Source organism: Calonectris borealis, chromosome 12, assembly GCF_964195595.1.
Source record: "Calonectris borealis chromosome 12, bCalBor7.hap1.2, whole genome shotgun sequence".
NCBI classification, from domain to species: Eukaryota; Metazoa; Chordata; class Aves; order Procellariiformes; family Procellariidae; genus Calonectris; species Calonectris borealis.
The window spans coordinates 7,132,295-7,156,898 of NC_134323.1; the positions used below are offsets into that span (position 1 = coordinate 7,132,295).

Consider the following 24,604-nt stretch of genomic DNA (forward strand, 5'->3'; position numbering starts at 1 on the left):
CTACCCCAACATTTGATGCCTCTGTGACTGTGGATTTAAGTGGAAATGGCTGCTGTTCATAAACCCACTACATTTGCAAAACCAGGACTTTAAGGTGGATGGGAAGGGGACTTCAAACTGAAAGGGGATTTTTGCCCTAATAGATTATCAAACAAAAACAGTTCATTAAATTCACACAGGGCAAACCTTTGCTAATGGGCAGAGGGAATATGAACACCACATCTAGGCCAGCAAGCAAAACCACGGAGTATTCTTTAGTTCACAGAAGATTTTGTACAGAGTTGCTAACAGAAGATTAGAAGTCATTTTAGTCTTCTTTTAATCTGAAATTTGATTGTACTGGGATTTACTCACTGGGATAACTCACTAGCATTTTTACTGTATCCAAAAAAGGGAGGCACTGTTTTGTTGTCATTTTTAATAAGACTGAATGCTCCTTCTCCTGATAAATTTATTATGTATTTGGACAAATATGCCTAAATCCAAGAAAAGCCAAAAGTGGTTTGTTTTTTTTTTTTTTTAAATTTGCAGCTGAAGAAACAAATGCAACTAATGATTCAATGTCATTACTGTAGCATTTCAGCAAACACTTCCCTCTGCCTTAGCGTGAAACATAAAATGCTAAAACAGATCAAACCTATACACCAAGATGACCTGTTTGGAGCAACTGATCTACATTAAAATGCATCAAAATTATCTGCTTTTGATTTGTTTTTCTATCCATTAAAATACCAAATTCAGAAAAGAAATAGCACACCTACATGTGACTGAGAGATTAACATTTTTCTTAGCTGTAAGAAATTTTAATACTTGAAAAATACATTGCAAATGATTATCACATACTCTGAAGTTCAGTGCAGGTAATATCTATCAGGCAGGTAGAACTCATGGTAACAGGATAGATAGATACACATGATTTCCTCCTTTTTCAGAGGAAAAAGGCCTGTTCTGGACTGGCATCCAAAATAATATTGTACATTCTGTTAGGGAAGAACTAAAAACTTTTTTTTATCTAATCTGTAGATGGCTGCAAGTGTACCTGCAGCTCGTCATAAAAGAAACCACTGTGCTTGTGCTTTATTGGAAATGGATGCACTCTGAGTCACACAGGCTGGATTCCATTGAAAGACAACGGACAGGTATTTTTTCAAGTGGTGAAATGTATTCTGAAACTTAAGGGGGGAAAAAAAAAAAGATAAATTAAATTATCCCAATTTTCCTGCAAGATTACATTAAATATGTTGGTTCTAAGCAAGGAAGCTAATTCCTACATGGGTACTACCTAATAACTAATTCTGTAAGGGAGAAGTTGACCTAAAGTTGAAGAAGTTGACCTGATGTGGCAGCGGGGAAGCATGGTTTCTGGCAGGTGGAGTCAGCAGAGATGGCCACTCTGCTAAGTCACTGTGAGGTAAGAAAGGGATTAATTTACTTCTCCTATTAAATGTACAAACACACTTTGTAAGTGGAGTTGAGCCACCCCACAGTTGCTGTAAGCCAGAACCACCTCAGCAGAACGGAGCATGGAGCAGGCAGCGTGCTGGAAGCTCTTGCTTGTCGCTTACTCTGCGGGACGTAGCCTACGTAGACCACTTGTTGTAGAGCTGATTGTCTGCTGCTCTGCTGCAAGCTCCCTTCTTTCTTCCTTCTGCTAGGTACTGTACACCCAGTGCCAGCTCAAAGCTGCTTCCTTTAGGATGAAAGGTGGTAAGGAGAAGCAGGTCTGGTTATGACATGGTAAACAAGATTGACTTAATAAAGCTTGGAGCTAACTGAGTTGACCAGTGAAAAAGATGGGCTGGAAGGAGGACAGAGAAAGGCAGAAGCTGGCCTCTATGAAGAAGAAAAGGTTTTAGGACACTTTTAGCCAGAAGGCTGTGCTATTAACCCCACTAGTAGGCACAATATTTGCAGATGGCATCTAAAAAGACATTGCACGTCCTCCAAAGAGCCAACAGAAGAAGAAAATTTGAGTAATGGGTGCTACAGGTTTGCTTTATTGTTTTTTGTTTTAATATACATAGTATCCACCCATGGAATCTGCTGACAGTTCCACAGTGAAAAATTCTGTAATTCCTCTATTTTAACACAATTTTTAAAAATAAAGCAAGCAAACAAGCAAGAAATCAGTGGCTGAGGTTTCCTCAGAGGTACCCAGTGCCTGTCAGGAGACAGGATTCTTCTCCCTTACCTGAGAGAAGCCCGCTGCTTCTTCTCAGAGCTTCTTACTTCTTCATTAGCTTTGCTTTCAGCTCTATGCCTGGCACTCTGCAAATCTGCCAACAAGAGAAAGTACATTATTCTCACATTACTGTCCTTGCTGATCAGCATAACTAACATGCTACATTGCAAATACATTTTTTCTTGTTGGTAGATCAAGATGTAATGTATCGTTTCGTGTAACCTTCTCAAAAGTGCGTTTGTCCACACGACAGATTTTAAGGCAGACATAACCTTGACTGTAGGACATTAGTCAGGGTTAGGCTGCAAGCCATGTGGCAGGTTAAATGGAGCCACATTCAAACCGATATACTTGTCCCTCAGGAGGGCTTGGTAGTTTGGAGCTCAATGCTCTACTAATGCATCACATAGCTCCCCAGCAGTGCAAATATGCTTATGACTTGACTGAGTGGATGTATATATTAAAACTGAGGTAACAAGGCTCTCCTTTTGGATAAGGTGCCCATATTTTCTACTAAAGTATTACTTTAAATACTTTTAAGTATTTTAATTTAGTACTACTTTACCTATTGAAGTAATTATGCTGATACAACTATCATTGGAGTGAATAAAGGTCAATAAGCCATCAGAGTATAAGCCATTTTATAATGGCAGACTCTGCCAGTACAGAAAAATGTGCAATTTTTATGCATAGATTCATAAAGATTACTTATGCTTAATTGTTTATTCTTAACCAGCAGCAGGGATAGCTATGCACTTGCAAAAAACATTTTATACCACTACACCTGTTTCCACACAAACCGAGTGCTGGAATATCAGCAGAGTTAAAGTGGTACAAGTCCAAAAGGCCTTAAATCTGCCTTGCAGTACACAAAGACAATTACACAACATATGGGTTATTGCTGCTTCCAAAAAGAAACAATTAGGAGAGGGAACCCTAATTTGCTTAAGAGACACTGAAAGGAGGGTAGGCAATTTTGCACCCAAGATCATAAAGCAGGTTCATGGGATTTAAAATACCCATGTAATTATTTGCCTTTAAGTATATATTTATTTGTATTAACAAAATACGAAGATGGATTTTTAAGGGATTCTTGAAGTTTTTCATATTTTTTCCAATGGCTGATTGTACATCCTTACCAGTATGATTTAACAAGATACTCTTTTTCTTCTGGCTGCCATCTGGTGCCACAGTAAGTTTCACTCGCAGAGTTTTGCTGGAACTAGGAGAATGGTTTACTGATGCATCAACTACCTCATAGATGGTATGAAGCAAGCTGGTAATATCCTAGTTGGATCGAAATACAAAAAGACACACTATTGTGAAAATGGTATGAAACCTACAGCTTTGATACTTGAAACTATTTTGGACTTGGCACTATTAAATGAAATATCCTCAGAAGTCACTGAATTTTAAAGGGCTGAACTTGCACAGAACTTTACAATCTTCATCAAATGGCGTAAGATTTATGAAATGGGGCAAACCAGAGCAAAACAATAACAACAGAAGGTATTCAGGTTTCCCAAACTGTGAATCAGCAAAATTGTATTCTGCCTTTTCTTTTCTTTGATTTCAGCAGAACCCAGGGATAATCATTCATACTGCACTAAAAACTGAGTTCACATGACCAAAACAAATACAGCAATTGAAGAAAATCTTGGACGTTACAGTCTTACTACTTCTTGGGGTTTTTTCTTGGGATAGTTAAATGGTTGATTACATAGAGGAAAACCAGTAAAAGAAGTGGCAGAACTGTAAGCCTCAGGTTTGGAAATAAATGATGTCTGAATGTCACTCTACCATATACTTTTTGGGGTCTAGCTTATTTTGCAAAATTCAAACCAGTTCTAATCGTACTTACATTTTTGAACACCAGAGATTATCCAGTCAGGTCTATTACAGAACATTCTTCGCACACCTCTTTGAAGGCAATGGGACGTGAACAAATGCATACGTGTCTGGCTATATCAGAAAGAACACTAGCCAATTTTAATAAGCCAATTGTTTCAAACAGGAGAAACACTGTTTAGTAACTGGCGATGCTCAAAGGTCTCTCAGGTTGATCTAATCCAGCCAGGCTCAAATAGGGTACTACCTTAAATCGCCAGGATGAAAAGGAGATCTCTTGGCTCACTCCTCAAAGTGAGCCACACTTGGCTTTTCCTCAAAGGGATTTCACCCAAATTGATCTTGGGCACCAACCTAAGGCCAAAGCATACTGATCATTGTAGGCTATAAAGATCCCATTCAACGTATATCTGAGAATTTCTCCATGCTGGTCTTCCTATTCCTTGATCTATCCTAGTACCTAAGCTCTTTCCAGATGCCTGTGAGCACAAAGGAAATATCTAAATCATCTTTTGTTAAGTATAACTGGTTCTGAGGATTAAGAGTCAGCTCTATAAAAATTCAAAACCTCTACAATTTTTCCTTTGTCCAGGGGTCACACCCTTAGCAACGGCAGCTCCAAGTTTAGTATGCCCTAATGGGTTCCAGCACTTTAGTAGTCAATATACCACATTATCTAACCAGCTTTAAAGGTGACACAGAAATACTAATTTCTACTCACACAGAATTTAGGGAAATACTGACCTTATGGCCAGGACAAATTATTTTACAGTAGATTATTTTCCAGCTCAATAGGTAGAATGAATAACTAAATCCTAGAGGGTCCAGACTTTGTCTTAACATGTACCTTCTCTAACTTTTCTGCACTCAGTGGAATTTCTCCAGACTTGTGAGTTCAAGACAACATATTCATAAAAAAAGAGCAGAATTTGCAGTCTCTCCTTTATTTCCCCACTGACATATTTTTTCTACCATTGCCATAAGAGTCTCTATATTTAAGCTGTTACTACCACGTCAGTAGTTGCTTTCCATCCTCTTGACAAGAGCCACCATCTAAAGCTTGAATGAGGGAAAGACTGCTCAGTGACAATCTGGTGGGCACCTCACAGCTCTTTAACACATCTCACTTCTCACACTTCCACCCTACTTTGAAACCTAGCCAGACCTCTAAATAGACACAGCCATATCTGACAGCTAGCTTGAAGGCCTGAATTTTTATTTCCTCTATGAGAAAAACCCACCCAAGCAAGAACATAGACAGAAAACCAAAACATATCTGTTGTTTTATACGCCCTCCATAAATTATGTTCTAGGAGCATTGTGCTATAATCCTACACCTCGATAAGCCAAACCTTCCCCTTCAGCAGAATACTTAAGCACTATATTTATTCTTAACAGGGATTCATACACTCAGCACTTTGGTGAATGGAGCCTTTCCCATACATTCCTTAACAAGTGTTGGTTAGCCAACATGGCATCTTTCCACACAAGGCTACTGTCAAGAGGTTATTATCAACTCTTTCATTCACAATAATCTGTCCCCCTGCCTTTTTTCAGCTATGCCAGATGTTTGTACAAGCTGATCATCTAGTCTATTTTAACTTCAATAGGCAAAGACAAAAATTCTTTACTCCCACTGTCCTTTTACATGATTTTTTTCCAGTGATGAGGTCTAACTTGCTAACTGGCATACAATCTGCCCCTTGTGCGCTGTGAGGGTCTTTCTCAACAAGCCGCTTGACTCAGCAGTTTAAAAAGTGCTCCCAGACTCTGTCAAGGAAGGCCAGATGCAGCATTTGTGTGACACATACTTGGCAAGTCAGAAATATGTGCACACACATATCACATCAGGACAATTTACATCTCTCAGCCAAACAGGCCCGAATTAACCCAAATTAATGTCCAGGCTCCAAGCAGTTTAAGAGGCTGCACAGAGGTATCAGGACACGTTGTGGCCTTATGCTCTGCTGCCTTTGCATTTCGTTACATGTTTAATACCCAGCTTCCTCCACGACAATCTGAACTGCTCTGCATTCTGGCACTGAACGAACGTGGTCGTGAGACTGGATATATACCAAGATCGAGGTTAGGGATATCCATAAGTAACCGCTTAATGCTTGTGCTGATCTTTTAAATACCAACAACAACATTTTTATTATAGGATTCATTTACTTGTGGTCCTAATTTGGGGTTGGGAATTCTAGCAAACTGACAGTTCTGATTTGGTCAAACAAGTCTGCCTGGGTCATTTGCTACTCTGTCGTCTACCAAGGTCCTGGCTCAGTAGGTACCAGCTACAAGGCAGCTTGAACCTCCTGTTGCTTTCCAGTTATTGCTTCACAACTGTAACATACAAATCACCGAGGCACTGATCTGGTAGGAATGGTCGTCGTCAAGAAGTTTTGAACTGTGACTAAAACTACCTTCTCACAGCCCTTTTTTGGCAGCTAATATGGTAATGGCTTCTTGTCAAATCAGTAGCACTAGACCATTAAAATATACATTACAGAATTTGTATTTTATAGTTATGTCTATATTTACCTCCACAAGAATTTTCATCTTCCAGTAGTCTGCCAGGAGACTGAGGCAATTTATGTTCCCCTTGAAAGCTGTCCCACTGAATGTTATCGGTATTTAAATTCCTTAAAGAACTGCCTAAAACCATTGAGGCAGCTTTACCTTCTACACACCAGCTTGTGCATTTCACTGTCCTCAAGAAATTCAGCATCAAAGATCAAGAATAAAAGCTAGTTAAATTTTCCTCTCTTCTGGTACACCAACTAGCATGTCCCAGAGACCACCTACCAAAGAATCTAACTTTTCTACACAATGGATTACAATTTTTACTAGTCGCATGATTTTGCAACTGCTTTGCTTAAGACTGCTTGGCACTTCCCGCACAAAAAGTTTCATCCCATATTTCTCAAACTTCCTCCCTTTTTACATGAAAAATAAACAAGGACAGATTTTTCAGTGTTTCCCATTTTTCCAAAAATATCATTTGCTTGGTTTTTTTACTGAAATGTACTTTTAAACCATTTCTAGTTAAAAAATCATTGTGGATTTTTAAACTAGTATATTACATGGGTAAAGAGAAATAAGAATTAAAAAGAAAAAAAAAAGATTTCTCTCCTTTATAGCAAACAGATTATATTTAGAGGGGAAGTCGGCTGCATGAATTTAACTAACTTCTGAAGGGCTTCTAGTGTGCAGAATTTCTGCTGGTATAGCTAGTTTAATCAAGTAAGAAAACTGAAACTATTATATTTTTCCTCAAAGAGGAAAGCAAATGCCTGCTGGGTAGTATCCAAACAGCCAGCACATGCCATACCCAGATTTATTTGTGTCTTGCTTATTGAACATTACAGTTGTTTTTTCCAGGGCTGAAGGATTTAACAGTGTTAATCTCTATGTTTTTCACACCCTATTTTATCAAGCAGCTAATACAACAAAGTATATTAAAAAGAGCAACTTTAATAGATTGCCAGAAATACTTGCATTACAAATACTAAAAAGCAAACAGTTAAGGTCACACACGTATGCTGCACTCACACATCTATCCGCAGAATACTTTACAGATCTCCAGTAGGAGATTTTAGAACATTCAGAGAAACTAATGGGTGTGTAAAAAAGAACAAGAGCAAATTACACTGAAGTATTCTTCATTCCTTACCAAACTCATGTGACTGACAAAGTCCCTATTCCAGGTATTAATTTTTTACTTTGAAGGTACATTAGTGGTACAGGGACAACCCTATATTTTCCAGTATTAGCATAGCATATCATCATCACATCATCATCAAACTAGAGATTCTGTAAAGGAAACTAAGAGGCTTTTCCAGAGAAATTAATTTAACAGAATGAGACATTTGCACAAAAAAAAAACCCAAAAAAACAGAAAAACAACAACAAAAAAACCCCCACTGAGTTTAATAAGACCAAAAGAAAACATTCAGTTTGATTCTTTGTAACTTGTCTGGGAGACGTGTCTTTGGTTCCCCTCAAAACCAAAAGAGAAAGTCATATTTTCTCTTATTATTTCTCTCTGGCACAAATCCACCAAATCTAATGGCTGAAATGATGGCCCCTCTGACACAGACAGGCACTACTCCTCTATCTGTTGGTTCTATTGCTGCTTCTGTATCATGAGTTAATACAATGTTGACAAACACAGTGAAAACCAGCAAATTTCAAGATAAGGGTCAGGCTGATAAATGGTAGCCCCAGAAAAGCCAGTATCCTTCCCCAAGTCAAAGATTTGGTGCCGAGTTCTGAATGCAGAAATAACCTCAAACCTTTTCACTCATTACAGAGGATATGAGCAAAAATAACTAAAAAGGGAAAGAACAAAAAAGAAAGGAAACATAAGAGGAAAAATTGGGTATTTAATGTAAGAAACAAAGAACATTTTTAGCATTAAAAATGCATGAAGAGAAACATCAATATCAGTTCATTACCTTTCCCTCAGAAAAATAAAAGTACAAATGTCTCATTTGTACTTTGTTTGTAGTCTGATTTTTACACACAGCAGGATGTTTTTATTGCAACATCAGCTTTGTTTGACATAGCGTCACACGTTTTTGAATCATTCTTATTTGGAACCTGGAAGGAGCTTCACTTGCTATCTACTCAACAACTAGTCTAGAAGAAATTCCCTTTTTTTACTCCTACAAGCAACTTTCTTGTGTGCTTATTCCTGTGCAGTCACTCACCAAAGAAACTCAATTTTCCAAGAAAGACCTGATTGCAAAAAAAAAAAAAAGGCTAGTGTTTATGAAGTATAATTACATTCAGAGAGCTCAATATAAAACCTCATGGATCAAAACACATTAGTTCAATTATCCAAGTTTCAAGTCCGATTACAAATATCCCTGTGAAGATAATTACAGTGCAGCTGTTCTAAAAAGACCTGCAGTACATAATGAATTGTCCTCTTATGGCTTATGGAATGAAGGGAAACATTATTAGCCAAGTTTTGTAATATACATATTAGAGCAGGAAAAGTTATCTCCCACTACACCAAAAGGACTGAAAAATGGTCGTCTTCTATGACAGAAAAAGCAGTAGTTTAATAACATACAGTAATGCTAATTTTATAATTTGCCATCCCAATAATTATGCTTTCATAATGGGTGTATCTCTTCAAGAAGCATGACTAGATCTGAATTTCTAATTATAAGGACTACGGAATAAGTCATACAGACTCTAGGAGGAAATCAAAGCAGCATTAAGTTCTGAAGATGTTTTTAAGATCCAGAAGAAATTTCACTAAGATGGAATTTGAATACTCTTGCGGTGATCTGTCATTGTGTAAAACCCAAGGGAAATTTTATCCAGTAACTAAATCCATATCTTATTTACAACTTTCAAACATTTTAATGAAAAAAACATTTAGTCCACTTGTAAAATTGCACCCCACCTACACGTCTCTTACAAACTTAATTTAACACTGTGTATTCCTTTGGAAACTCTCTGGACATGAGGTCCAATGTTTTAAACACAATGACTTTGAATCAAATGAAATTGATGTGGGTGGGCAAAGTCACTTCCTTTTTCAGTGCCTCACTTTTCCAACATGAAAAACAAGAATGATAAGGCTGACTTCTTTTTGTAAAGCACCTCAAGGTCTACAGGTGGAAATCTGACTTAAGAAATTTCATCTCTCTGTTAAATCCGGCTATAAATCCAGGAGACATTAAAGTGAAATTTTCAAAGAAGGAGAAAAAGTCCACACTAAGCTTTTCTCACCAGAACACTGGACCTTTGTTTAGAAGAGCTGACCGGTTCTGAAAGCATTTTCATCAGCTCACTAAATGGCACTGGTACAGACCAGCCCTCTTCCTCAGACTGTCCGTTCTGTCCCTCATCCAGCAATGTGCTTCACATACTTTTAACTCAAAGCATGTGTGCCATTCATTTTAATTGAAACTATTCACATGTTTAACGTTCACCGTTGTTAAGTCCTTTGCTGGATCAGGAGCAGATCTGCTTAACAAACGACAGTATCAAGTCCACTATGTTAACTGCCAGTCTCTCAGGGGCTAATAGAACAAGAAATTCTATGTCATATGAAGAGACTGAAATTCCTCTTTTGTGGCTAAGATTATCTATGAGCTGCTATCATTAGTCATTCTTGCACAAACACTCTTAAACTGCCATCTGGATTCAACAGAAGACAATCAACAAGATGGATTATACAAATGGCACTGACCAGCTTGCAAAAGAAGTGTGTAACATAACTGGGAAACTCTGCAATGGCACATACTATTTGTTTCTCTCTTTGGTCGCATGTAAAGAGCTGAAAATTATCAACCTATTTGGTTCCTTGGTTAAAAGAATTTTTTTTGGCACAGGTCCAAGCCTGAATATAGCAACCTCCAGACCTCAGAGTAGTATAATTTTCAATCCCTGCACAGATTTGGTTTCAGTTAAGCTGCAGTCTGCTCTTGTACCAGGGAGAGGTAGAATTTGGCTGTAACATATTCTCTAAGTACAGTCAAATTAAGCTCTTTGGTGTACCACATAATCACAAATAATTATTGTATACATACTTAAAAGCATATTCTTGTTACGTTCAGCACATGGAACTCCCACTGACATTAATGGGAATTCCATGCCTGAATGTAAAGGACACCCATGTGTGTGGGTTTGGGTTTTGTGTGTTTTTCCCCTATTCTTTGAGAGTCACGATAATCTTGTAATGAAGACTTAGCCTTGGGTCTCGAAAGCTCTGGGTTCAATCTGCCACTACGTTCTTGTGAAACTTCAGGCAAGTCATTTCAATGTCCCCATACATTAACAAATACAATACTACTTCCCCAACCCCGTTCTCCTTGCTCTCTCTCTGTATCTCATCTTCCCATTTGGAACTCTGGACTTGGCCTGTAACGTTTCATCTGCTTATTCTCTTGCATGAGGGGCACAGATTTCATTCAACTGTTCAAAGCACTATCAGAGTAGAGACAATTAAAAAAGCCTAGTAATGATGTTCATATACATGATAAAAACCCTGAACAACCACCACATTTGCCAATTTGTTCATAAATGTTTAAAGAGATTTGCTCCAGTCTTCTGGGAAAAATTTCTGCCCTCATTTGGTGTCTAAGGCCACTACACTTTCCGTATTTACCCTATTCCTTTCAATCGGTTCTTAGTAATTTTCACAGACACCAGCATAAGAGCCAAGAGAGACAAAAAATGTCAATTTTCAGCTGATTATCTGAAGGCACGGGAGCCAGTAAACACACCTCACAAAAAAATCAATGACAGCACGTTGCAGTAAATCTCAGTAAAAGACATTCCTCTAGAAGAAGTATCATTCAATGTGGATAGAAATAGTTCTGAAAAAGGACTGTATTCTAATCTATACATCCTCTTATTTGGCTTCTTATTTGCACAGGAAATATGACTTGAAGACATCCTGATAATAAAAACCACACACGGGTATGCTTTGACAGCCATTCACTATGGTCCTCCAGCAAGTATCATCAATGTTATTTATACTTGGAGGGAGAAGGCAGAGATCAGCCTAATATTCATGAAAACAACAGAGCAGTATAGTTAGTCCTACTGGAAAGAATGTCAGAAAGCAACCTTGCTATTTGGTTAGCTTAACTCTGAAAAGCAGGATAGAAGCCAGAACAATATACATTTGGAGGGGTTTATTTTGACAATGTGTTTAGTTGTTCAGTTGTTTCAGACATTTTTCCTCCTCAAATGCCAGTACTATTTTTTAAAGGCTAATCCCAGATATTAAACAACAACCAGTTTAAAAAGTGGTACAGTACATCTGAAAACAGTAAACTACTGGTGGGATTGTTTCTAGGAGGGAAGGGTCCATGGAAACTGCTGTTTTAATTGGCATGACACCTCTATATCATAGAAGAAAAAATGTTCCTGTTATAAAACACTTCTCTTGTTAGCAAACGCTGCACACAAAGGGGCAGCTGTACTTTGCTTACCTCGCGTGTGACTCTTCCGTTGTTATCAAAGTCATACAGTGTGAAGGTCCATTCTTGCCTGTTATCTTCCTCTACAGACACATCACATTGCAATTCCTAAGAAACATGCAAAGAGCAGCTGATTACCTAGAGCAAAAGGCCTGTTTGCAGAGGAGACCCTCCATAGAAGGAGGCTGCTTGCTTTCTTCCTTCCTCCCTCCCTGGCGGGAGGAAGCTTTCAGGATATGTCCCGGGGAGGCCTCCGTCCACCACAGTGAAGGAGTCTCATCACAGTCACATGAGAATCCTAACTCCCTTGGGCTAGACTTCAGGGAACCTGCAAGATGCTTTCTACTTCATTGCAGAAAACACAAAAAGGTGCAAGAAAACTACTCCCTGAAGCTCTTGAAAGATAATAAGATTTTGCACTAAAAAGTGAGAAAGAAAACTCTGCTTAACTCAGGAAGAGAAAGATGACAGCGAGTCACAGAATGAGGGGGTACACCACAGTGCCAGGAGTAGTCAACAATACAAAGTGGACGTATGGCACAAATCCCCACCAGTGAGACCTGCCCTTGACACAGATACTTGATACCCAAAGGTTGTCAGAGTTAGCGCAGTACAGCATCATGCCACTGAAGGCAAATGGAGCCTGCCTAGGAACTGGCAGGTAAGAACAACTTGGGAATAGGGCCTGGTGCTTATTTTAACTGTGCTTCTGTTAGTGAGTGTGTGATCTGTGGAAAACCTGAAAGAATCAATTTGTTAAAGGGAAAAAAATCCCCAAACCAAAACCAAGACTTCAGTCAAGAACAAAGGATGCACTTTGAGTGACTCCAGTCACCTGGGTGCAAATCGTTTGCTTTCTCTCAAGACCTGTGTAGAGTTATCCAGAGCCACAACAAGGCAAAACAGAAAAGTTACAGTGCAATTAAAATGAAAGCCACTGTATGCAAGTAAAATAAACAGCTCCAAATAGCTTCAGCATGATGGAGTTCAAAATACCTGGTTGATCTTCTGACTTGAAACCAATTCCCTACAGCAGTTACCGGTACCCCCTGTCCCCTGCTGAGTTCAAAGGCAGCCTTCTCCCAGTTGTAACAAGCCGGGCTGCAAGCTGCCAAGTGCCCCACACTCTACTGTGGAAACACAGTTTCACCTTACATAAACATTCCCGGCGCTTTTAAAAGCCAAATCACATCCACCTCAGATTTAGCCCTCTTGCCTCGACACTTGCGTTTCTGATTCTTTTATACCTTTGAAACATTTACCAGTCTCTTAGCTCCTAGCTTACATAGCTGGAAAACCTTCATTTGTAGAACAAGGTAAAAAATATCAATACTTGGTTTCTTGCCACATATTAATACTTCCCTGTCCCACATTGCCTAACATAAAATCTTTATGTGAGGATGTGCTCTGCTTAGTTAAGAGCCATGGCAACCTTCCCTGCATTAGTCATGGTGCCTAGTACCAAGCGCTAACCTTTATGGCATGCCAAGAACTACTTGGGAACAAACACAGGCTTTGCCGGTACGGTGGAGTTCCAGCTACTCTGGCACCAACCATGTTGACAGGTGTCCTCCAACGTTCAAATATCAAGGCACTGTTAATTGCAATTTATCATGCCTTTCCTGTCTGCAAATGTCTGCTACTCAAGGTAGAATATAAAATGTGCCTAGAAAAAGTTATCCCTGTGCAAAAAGAAAAGGCAGGAAAAGTCACCTCCCCCCAGAAGGCACACAAGCACCTAGCAACACCTGAACTGCCTATGGGAAACCTACCTCCTTTTTATCAGTCTTAAAACAGTAAAAAATAAATCATACCAGACTACTAAATCTGCTCTAGAGAAGGAAACGAACACTCGAGCCATGCTGCAAGGTGGCTGCATGGTCTTTTAAATAACAGTTGAGGAACGCAAAGCTCATTACTGTGACAGGCTGACAGCACTGAAAGGTAGAAGCTTGCCATGTCTGCTGGAGTGCAGAGAGATGAAAATTCGTGCTGTTTCTTGCCGGTACCAGAGTTCTTCCTCCTCACCAAGATAGACAACCCTCTAGCTGGATGACAGCATGTTTCAATCCTCATATTTATTAAATCACTCCCTATATAAACAAAATCTGCCAACTACACACAATGTCTGGCAGTTTTATGATGTTTGTAAGTCTACAAGGAAATAGACAGTCAGACCCATTGCCTTCCAGGATCCTTTCCTCCTGCCATGTGATCAGACGGATTTCCGCGTAGCAGGTCAGGGTTATTTCTCTTTGGAGGCCCAGGCACAGAAGATCGATGGTTAAGGAAGCTTTCGCAAACATCTTTTACACTAGGCAGATTTAATCAAGTGCAATAGTCCATGAAAATCAATCTAAAGATTTGATAAAATGGTAGCTGGCATAATAAATTACTAACGAAAGGATCATAGATAAAAGGTTAAACCGAATGCCTCTTCTTACTATACATTTCAGATCCTACAGAGGAATCATCATCATTTGATCCTCTCCAAACCTGGAAATAAATCTCACTAATCACCTCATAAGGAGCACCAATAGCAAGACACTGACTTGTGTGCCAATTCTGCTTCCTCCTGTCCCCATTACAATTGTTGGGAGCTATATACGTGCACCAGAGGACACTATTTGGTCCACAGGTTATTTTTCTACCATAATTATGCCAGTACAGTGAAACTTTAAAATATAGAGGACTTACTTCAAATTTCAGTTGCTTCTTGGAACCTGTGCGTGTGTCACTTTCTTTTTCTGCTTTCTTTTCATCTCCACTGCAAACTCCATCTGTCTTCTCTGGAGGCAAAGCCACTGCAAAAAATATATTTAAGAAAAAACGCTTATAAGGAAATGTCAAAGCAGTCTTATATTTGCAAATCTGTCTTTATATTTAGGGTGAAATTGATTTCAGCAAACTTGTATGAGAGGATCATTATACTTGATTTGCTTTTGTGTTCACTACACATCTGGGATAATTTCAGCAGACAATCTACCAACAGCTTTTGGTACACAGCCTCTCCTACAAACATCACTAGAGTCACAGGAAGTTCAAACACAGTTTTATGAGAATATAAATCAGCAGAACTGTTACTGTAAATAAGTTGAATAATTTGCAAAATATTGAAAGTTTGTGACACATTGCAAAAACACACTGCATTCACCAGCAGTGAATGAAGTAATGAAGCTGAAATGAAGTCCTCATTCTGTTCCAACTTCCCTCTTCAAACACACACAAACCTTACTACCTTCCAAAAAGGTAACACTACCTGCCAGAATGGTTAAGTGGCATTTTTGCAAGTATGTATGAAAAAGTATATTTTACCTAAGTTTCAATTGAAAACATTATGCACTCGCGTAATTCAATAGCAGTCATAAAGAACATCAATATTAACATCTATCAGACATATATCACAACATATCATGTATCAAATATATAACAGAAAGATACATATACTTCTCATGCGGATTAAAAGACAAATGCCCAGGAGCTTAATAGCTGTGCCTTCAGCTCCTGCAGAGGCACTCAGCCTTGCACATGATGGAACCCTATATGTGAAGAAAATTAATTCTATATTCATTAGCGTTACGGAAATACATACAGATTTTTTCAACCGTACCCTCAAACTCTTAAGATATGATTTTTTTATACATCCACATACCTCTGCCAACAATATTATGCCCATACTTCATTAGGCATAGCAGTAATCGTGCCTACGCCCCAAAAAATAGAAGATATTGCGAGAATGTGGGTCATAAAGTCAGCATTTTTTCTCTTGCACTGCAGTATTTGCATTTACCCAAAGCCTTTGTCCTAATGCTATGTAGGAACTGTTTCTTGGGGATGCCTTTGTAAGTAAGATCTCATATAGGTGTCAGTTCAGTAAAGCCAGATTCCTTACAAAAAAAGGAGATATGATCCCCTCTAGTTCAGGATGACCCATTTCAGACTGGGTTTACTCTGTGGCTCTCCTGGCATTCGGCACTACTGAGGTACCTCCCAAGCATTCTCCCAGGAAAGCAAGTCACTAGAAATTAAGATACTATATTAGTCATTTTTCAGCATTTTCTTTCACATTCAAAATAGAGCAATTAGCTTAAAAAAAAAAACAAAACTACCCTTACCATAGCTTTATACTCTCTGAAATTCCAGAAGCTAAGATTTCTGCCACAACATTCACATTGCCACATTGCAATATATATAACATTTTCTAGTCTTATTTCTTTGTTTAAATTTAACACTATTGTATCACTTTTTTTTTTTGTTTTCAAAACTGTGGTATACTATAAAAGATTCTGGATGTGCAGTAAAGAAAGGGGGAATGAGGTAGAAACCCAAACCTTTGGCATTTCCTGACTTTGATACTTGTTTGCAGTTTTGATGTTATACTAAGGCCAGTTTCCCAGCACACTCATGTAGTTTGCGCTGTACAAATGCAAGTAGACATGGAGTTTATTATACACATACAACTGATACACTTTGATTTCTACTCCAAGCCACGTTAGGATTCCCTACACCAAACATAAGCTACGCAGGAAGGTCAGCTGAAGGAAGAGAAAGCTCACTTCACAGCAGTTTCTTTCCTTGTCCTTTTAACCTGCTGTTATCAAACAAACTGGGACTGTTTATTAGGAGGGTTTTGTATAGCATTTATCATAATGAAGGCACATAGTAAGATAAATATTACTTACAATACAGAACTTTGAAGTATATCTGAAGCAGGGTCATTTGCTTTATACTCACTTTGTCCATAAATATAGCTCCATATTCCTGGAAGTTCAAAGCTAAGGCCACAAAAAGACGCCCATAAAACAAAATACATTTGGTTGTCTACCTTAGTCCAGCCTTGTTTCCGCCTAAAATCAACAAGACATGGAAAGGTAACATGGGCCTTCATAACAAGGACAGTTTTATTGACAGAGGTTCTTCATAACTATTAAATATACCCCTAGATTTTCAGTGACTCATGTGTACCAGTGATCGGTTTCTCACATGAACAGTTCTAACTAAGCTGATAGAAACATTTGTATGAGAGGCTTTTGCAATCCCTCACAATCTCGCTCTAGGGAATGTGAAATAAATGAAAGCTGGGCTGGTATGACCCCTAGCTTCGTTGGAACAGTGGACAACCAATTATGGGAAAAAAGTCCACACCTGTTATTACACATACTTTTAAATGTATAAAGGTACACAATGGCCAAAAGACTTCTACAGTGGTCTTTTATCTGTTAAGGGACAGCATCCCAGATGACATTGGCATGGCAAACAGCATTAGGGTGAGAGCATTGAGGAGCAGATCCCGCACAAGGTGACTATTCCCTGCCCCAATGCCCTTTGTTGGGTTTTTCGGTCAAACCGAAGTGCCTTACAGAGCATTCTCTCCCCTCCACCACCACACTCTTGCACTGTGCTGAAAGCCTCTGGCCTGTGCAAAGAGCACCAGAGTTCTCCAGTCCGCAGGGTGCTTCAGAGAGGAACGGCACAAAGTTACCTTCTGGTTTCAGGAATAGCCCTTCCACTGGCACGTTTAATAACCTTTCTGGATGTAAAGTTTGTGTGTTCAGATAGGAAGCTTTCACTTTAATGTGTAATTTATGTAACGGGAAAAAATGTGCTCTGACAAATTAGTCTTCTCAAAAAACAAGAGTTCAACTATTGGGGAAGGAGGGGATACATCTTGCAGTACACTCCTTGAGAGAGTTTAAATACTGTATGCCAGAAATTATCCTCTTTGAGCTTCGCTGACCTTTGATCCAAAGAACTCATTGGCCTTGCTGCTCCAGGGAATTATCCTTTGAAATCAGTTACTCATTTTGGAGCCCAGATGAAATGGGGAAATCTGGTGATCTCATCCTGATGTCAAGTTTCATTCAGCAAAGAAAAATGAAATCTAAATGAGGAAACTTTAAAGGGGAATATGGAGGTATTAAAATAATATTTACGAATGATCAAATAATGTGCCTGTGCATATATCCTCCTGCGCTTTATCCAAACCCAATGAACATTTAAAAATACATACTGGAGTACGACTGTTTTGTCTGAGAAGAGAAGGATAAGTGTTTGGTATCTTGCTTCTATACTTAGTTTTGACTATTGACATGCGCTCAATTTCATGAAGGATACAAACACATGCTGAACCTACTTATAAATAAAATGAGAATGTCTGCTTGGGACAGTTAAAACTGGCAGCCTGTAAACAGAGATCCACCAGTGAGCCGCATGCCAAGGTTCAGATATATTCACAATGTGAACTTCCTTTCAGCTCTGCCAATGATATTAAACTAGACCAGACAAGATTGCTATCTCAAAGGAGTGTGGAGAATTAATAGACTTGTGTTTCCAAAGTCTAGGCCATCAGAAATAGGTCCACGTACAATATATCATCTCTGCAAAAATACTTACCTCCCCACTCAGATAACAAGTCCTGACAAAGAGAACGTTCTATACAGATGAATATACAGCGAAACCGACCCTTGTTGTGGGAATCCACAACTGGAGAAAAAAAAAATGTGTATTTATTGCTTCTCATGGGAATAACCATATGCTCTCAAAAACAATGTTCCCTAACAGAATGTTTCATGAATTGAAATACTGCATATGTTTTCTTTATGATGTTCTCTTTTCTTGTTCATTATTAATGGTCTTGTATTCGCTTCTATAACCTTAAGACACTATAAAAATGCGTCTGGACAATATTTGAAATTGGAAAGACAATAAAGGAAAAATATTAACTTGGAAAAATTGTGAAATACCATTCTTTCATGAAAAACAAACTGACTGGCTTAAGTGTACTAGCAGATGTTTCTCTCTAAGATTGTTAATTACTACCACCCAATTGCTCGTAATTGAGGTGGGGGAGGAAGAGAGGGAGAGAATGAACACCAGTTTAAAGGTATTAAGACTCATCCCTGAAGAATTAAGTCTTTTTTTCAGGGTTTTATTCATTCCTAAGAAAATAAGGGGGTAATAATTCCAACTGCTCCTTAGGAATCACCAAAAAATCCAAGAAATGAGGTAAAACTGATTGCTGTGCTGCGTCTATTGAATGAGCATAGAATACTAAGCTTCAGGCAGCCAAACTATTCTTCACTCACCTCCATCCTGCTTCTGAGAATAAGGGGGAAAAAAACAGAGCGCCAAAATACAGCTGCAGTCAGGTCGAAAAATGACTGTTTAAACTTTCACCCTCACTCAGGTGGCTTGTCATTTCAGATTTCTCAAAGCCTCATTCAAGGAAAGCACCGTGCTCTTTAACAAATGATCCTCCTTCTCAAAGTAAGGAGTTTCACTCTGTTTTTCAACTGTCCCGAGCATTTTAGTCAGATGGGTTACGAGGATCTTGCGGCCAGAAACAAAAAAGGATGCAACTCTGATGAACGTTCAGGTCTAAGTTACAGGTACCAAGTCCAAATTTGCACAGCAGTTAGGAGGACTCAGGCTGAAGATGAACTACTTCAGAGCCTCTTTGGGATGACAGCCCTTCCAAAAGGTATGTGATGGATCACAAGGCCTTAACTCAGTAAGCAGAACTATGGGAGAAGCTATGCAACTCCACAGTGATAAATTATGACTGGACATTACCAGTGACTATTATCTTAACATCAGGGTCATTACTGTGTAATTTTTGAGAGAAAGCAGAGTAAAGGTAAAATTGGAGAACTTGACAAAAATGCCACCTATGAAAGTCAGCATCTGGCATACAGGAAACCAAACCCTTTGAAGCAAAATATTATTTGCCTTCCCCTGAAGTTGGATAGACTGGATTCCACGGCAATTCTTTAAAACTACTACCAGAAAGAAAGGGACAGAATTACCTGTACATGGGGAAAAACAACAAACCACACACTAGAACCTGAGACTTGTGGGGGAGTAGGATAAAAGGAAAATTAAAAAATGTATAGACATATCAAGACAAGGAGGTGAAGTCATAAGCACTTCTGTAACAGCTCAAATTAAACTTCAGTAGCAATATTTGACTGGTGGAATTGAGCGTCAAAGAGCTGGTCCAACCGAGCTCAGTAGTAAAATTCCTACTGACGTCAATAGGGTAAGGGTTTCACTTCCAATTTACAGATTTAGCAGACGCAACAAAACTTAAAGTCAGAGACTATGAGGACCAAAGGGATAGAAAGAGAATTAATTGTGTTGTTTTTCCTGAAGTCTCTGATGTCTAAATTATCTGGTTCTGTCAACATTTTTTTCATTGCAAATCAGGTTTGACAAACATAACTGACATTCTTCGCTGACTGCACGATAACCAGAGCAATAACAACTATGTTCGAAAGTCCAAATTGAGAAGTCCTGTAATTAACAATTACATTCACATTCAGATTTCACTTTTAAGTTCTCCTGGAGGCCATGGATTAAGAAATATCACCCCCATTAAGCACACATTTTAGTTTTATTCCACAAAGTTGATTGAAATACATCGCCAACAGAGACATAACTTTGCTTGAGCAAAGGTCCTCTTCTCTGGCAGCAAATGAACATAGGCAGAACAGGACCAGCAAGGCAGTAACATTCCTGTTCCATAGCCACCAGAATAAGCGCATAGAAAAACAGGCTCGTCCTGGGTCAGTGCCAAAAGCGTGTATTCAACTTTCTCTGGCTGAAAGCTGAAGCTGATGAATTAGACACACCCTTCAAAACAACAAAGATCAAGCTGCCTTCTCTGAAACTTACTGTGGGGAAATTTATTGTCCATTTTAACTCCAGTGGGACAAGTCAAAACCAATTTAGCAAGAGCTGTACTAGTAGTACTTTGTACTAGTCTGGGATGGGTATCTCAGCCTGAAAATATAGAGAGAAGTCATTTTCTTCTATGGCACTGTTTCCTGTTGATGGTCACAACACAAATTAAAGGTTCAACTGCACACCACGGAGTGGAAAAAAAAAAGATTCAAGATGTCACAAGACCTACTGCCAGCACCTGACTGGGGGAGACAGGCACAGAACAGAGGGGTGGTGACTCAGACCATGTGATGTCTTGCAAAAAAACCCCAACAAAAATAGACAACCAAAATATGTTTTAAACATTCAGGCATCAGATAATAATTCTAACTGGTAAGTCACCACTAGGACATTTGGGAATTGCTAAACTGAAATTCACTCAAATGTTCAGACAACATTTTCTCTCTTGAATAAAAAGTAGTCAAACTCACAGGTCTGTGCAACACCACCTCCCTTAAAGCTTCAATTCCTTTTACCAACCCCAATAATTTGACATATAAGTAGAAGTATTTCCAAGCCTTGATACAGAATCACAGGTTTCTGTCTAGGTCTGGTGTCTTTTTTTGGGCTTGGGTGGGGGGGGGGAAATTTTTTACTATCTCCTTACCAAAAAAAGATTTGTACTAAAGATGCAGATACAAAGGACAATACGGTCTCTCTCTGCTAGCTAGGGTGTAACTCATACATGCTTAAACACTAAACCTACGTTTCTCACACTCCCTCTGGAGTGAGTTTGCCGAAGGGAGGGAGTTTGTTGAATTTTGCCAGATTATGATTCCCTTTTCCAATTAGTTCCCCAACTGGCTGTATTTCATCAACAGCAACTGCCAGATTAAATGCCTTACTTGACCATCTTCACCCAATACACTTTGATGTTCAGTTCTCAAGCTTCAAAATACCTTTTGGATGAAGATCAGACAGTACTAAACAGAATTACTAATTAATTAAGCAAAGTTAAATTTTAAACACTGTTTGTTGTGTTAGCCAAAAGCCTGAACAGAACAGTCTTTTTTTTCTCTTCCTCATTGGAGATCAAAGAAGATCATTTCTCGCTCCCCTCCCCTATCTTTAAAAAAAAAAAACCAACCAAAAACGGGAGGGGGGGACGGGACGGGACGCCGTGGGGGAGAATCTGCATAAGCTTTGGTCAGAATAGTTCAGGATGATACCTGTAGCAGCAAGATTTGTGTTTGATCAGTGGGCATATCAAAAGCCACATTAACAGAATGCAATTTGCTATAACTATCTGTATCATTTAACATGGGTAAGGACTTAAGTGAAAACTGTCACTGTCTATGGACCACTTACCACTTTCTAACAGCATTATGTGTCCCTGGAGCTCTGAATGGGCCTGCGAAGTGTTGAATTCCATTGCTGAACAGTGACAAATGGGGACACCAACTGATCATTTGTAACTTAAAGCAAAAGAAGAAAGACCTCTCTTCTCTAAAGAAGGCGGCCATACACTGATTTTGGTTAGTATCTGGTAATAATTTTGCTTTTTAAAAATCCCTTCTCAGTGTAAGTTGCAGATATGCGTGTTCACAAGGATTTTCTGTCTTAAATTTTCTTTGTCTCTTTGGATTTTTTTCCCCTGAGTTTCACAATGGAAGAAAAAGAAGAAAAAAACACAGCCACTACATAATCCTTTATTCATATGAAGGCTGAATAGGTAATGTTATTAATAATGTAGGCGTTGATATCAACTCGCTCCCGTCTAACTTAGATGTTCAATGGGAAAATCGTGTTTCCACCATCTTTGCTATGATAACGGGGCCTCTAAAGGTAGCTGAACTGTAAGATTCATTTCATCAGGATTGCTTCCCATGAGGAAGAATGTCGCTCTGACCCTCACAAAGCTAGCCTTTTATAGAGAGCAATGTTGCGGATCTGTACTGTAACATTATTTTGGCTGTGATGAATCAGTTGCATATCTGACAACTCTCCCATAGTTAATATACAGTGGCAGGTTCAGCGTTCCCATCCTCAGAGCCCTACATCTTACTCTGAGAGGTGGGGGAGAATGGAAATTGATTCACAACACAACTGAAAAGTAATATAGTGACTAATAGTCCAGCATATACGTGCACGCGCACAAGCATACATCTCTTTCCCTTTTCGTATTTATACATAGGTGAGGAATGGTACTAAGGTGATACATCACATACTGCAAAACATGCAGAGAAATAAAATTCATCAAGGCTTGACCCCACCACCTTATTTAAAGTCTAGAGAGCACACAGGATCTCATCACAAGAAATTATTCCCATCGAGCAAACACAGCTAACTGCTCACCACTATTAATAATTATAGCGCAGCCTAAAGATCACAATCAGAGGTGGAAGCCCACTGTGTATGGCTCAAAATGCAGAAGAGGAGATGGTTTGGAGCAGGCTTATGCGAGGAGCCAGCCCTTCCTATTGCTCTAGAGAGCCCATGTGTTTTGCAACTCAAGAGTCAGCTTCCCACTTGGAGTTACCCCTTTGGTGGAAAACCCTGCAATACCCTCCTAGACAGTGTTATTGTGAATTTTCATTCAAATGTAGCATCTTGAAATCTGGGCAGCAATCACTACTTGCTAGTGGGGTCTGGGCAGCCGCCCCTGCAGGGGCTCCGGTGGCCTGGGACAGGGCAGGCGGGTGGGTGCTCAGTGCAACTCCCGAGGATCCTGCACCAGGCATAGAGCATCTTCCTCTAACACCGATTTGCCAAGAATATCCTTCCACACCTGGATGGCTCCACTCTCTGTAAAGGCTCATTCAAATAACAAAACGAAAGAAAAGGTCTGCAGCACCACACTTTAGCTTCATGCCTCCAAATCCTTAAGAGGGACCATAACTCCCCCCTAAATAAATCTTTTGCACCCAGAGTTCACGGCTGCCTCGGCTCCCCTCGGCCACTCTCCCACCGGCGCTGAGCCCTGCGCGCAGCCCCGGCTGCAAGGCACAGCAAAGCTCTCCACTCCTCCAGAGCCCTGAGAAAACTCCTCGGGTAGCAGCTCTTTTGCTTCTGGATATTTTGTTTTACAACTACTGTTCCTTTCCTCACTTTTTGTTACCTCTACAGTTTTAAGTTCTTTTCGGTACAAAGTTGGGCACTTTGTATGACACATTTTACTGGTGAAAGGACCTGGATTGCTGGATCAGATTTATAAAGTAAGAAAAACCTGATTACTGGTATTTTTATTTTTTTGGTAGGCTGGGGGTTGGGACTTTCCACCTAACAAGAGCAGCTGGACTCCAAGCTCTTTCAAGAGCAGAAATGTTGCTCCAGGTTCATTTCCACAACCCCATAGTGCTGCATTTATTATTTGCTTTTACTCACAAACTAGTTGTGGTTACAAAAAAAACCTTCTTCCAAACAAATGACATTTTATCTTTTTCTCCACAGGAGAATAAGGTTGACTGCTACTTGTGCTTTGAGGTTTGGATATGATTGAGATGAAACATCTGTTAAGAAAAAAGGTGTGGGGGGGACTTTTTTCTGCTAAAAATATCATGCCTTTTTTTTTTTCCACCAAACTTGAAACATGTGATGAAATTCAACTTTTAAAATATAACCCTCGAGCTACTTGAAACTATAAAAGTCTCCTCAGTATCTGAGGCAAGTCAGAATTTCCACTGTTCAAGCTGGGCTTTTATGAAGAGCAGACTTTAGAAAAAGCTGTAATCTGTCTAGGTAACAAAGGGCACTTGTTCTGCCTGGTGAGGTAAAACTTTGGGTTTCTGTAGCTACTGCAGCAGAAGTGGAGTTGAAGCACACAAAAGCACCCTGACTGATACACACTTTGAATTTGGAACAGCAACTGGCAAAAGCAATATGCTTTTCACTGAAATTGCCTCTGTAAGTCTGCACGTACATGCTTGTGTATTTGTAAGGTTCAGCAGGATGACAGGTTGTTGTG

The 24,604-nt window shown here is 39.3% G+C and overlaps 1 protein-coding gene across 1 annotated transcript in view; it reads right to left on the minus strand.

Moving 5' to 3' along the window:
* Positions 1-24,604, minus strand: part of NKD1 (NKD inhibitor of Wnt signaling pathway 1) — a 108,938-nt gene that overhangs the window by 4,448 nt on the left and 79,886 nt on the right. The window contains exons 5-8 of the mRNA XM_075161175.1: positions 14,677-14,783; positions 11,992-12,087; positions 3,322-3,469; positions 2,192-2,276 (exon numbers count right to left, since the gene is read on the minus strand). Of these exons, the coding sequence (XP_075017276.1) occupies positions 2,192-2,276; positions 3,322-3,469; positions 11,992-12,087; positions 14,677-14,783 (436 nt within the window). The remainder of the gene's footprint in view (positions 1-2,191; positions 2,277-3,321; positions 3,470-11,991; positions 12,088-14,676; positions 14,784-24,604) is intronic.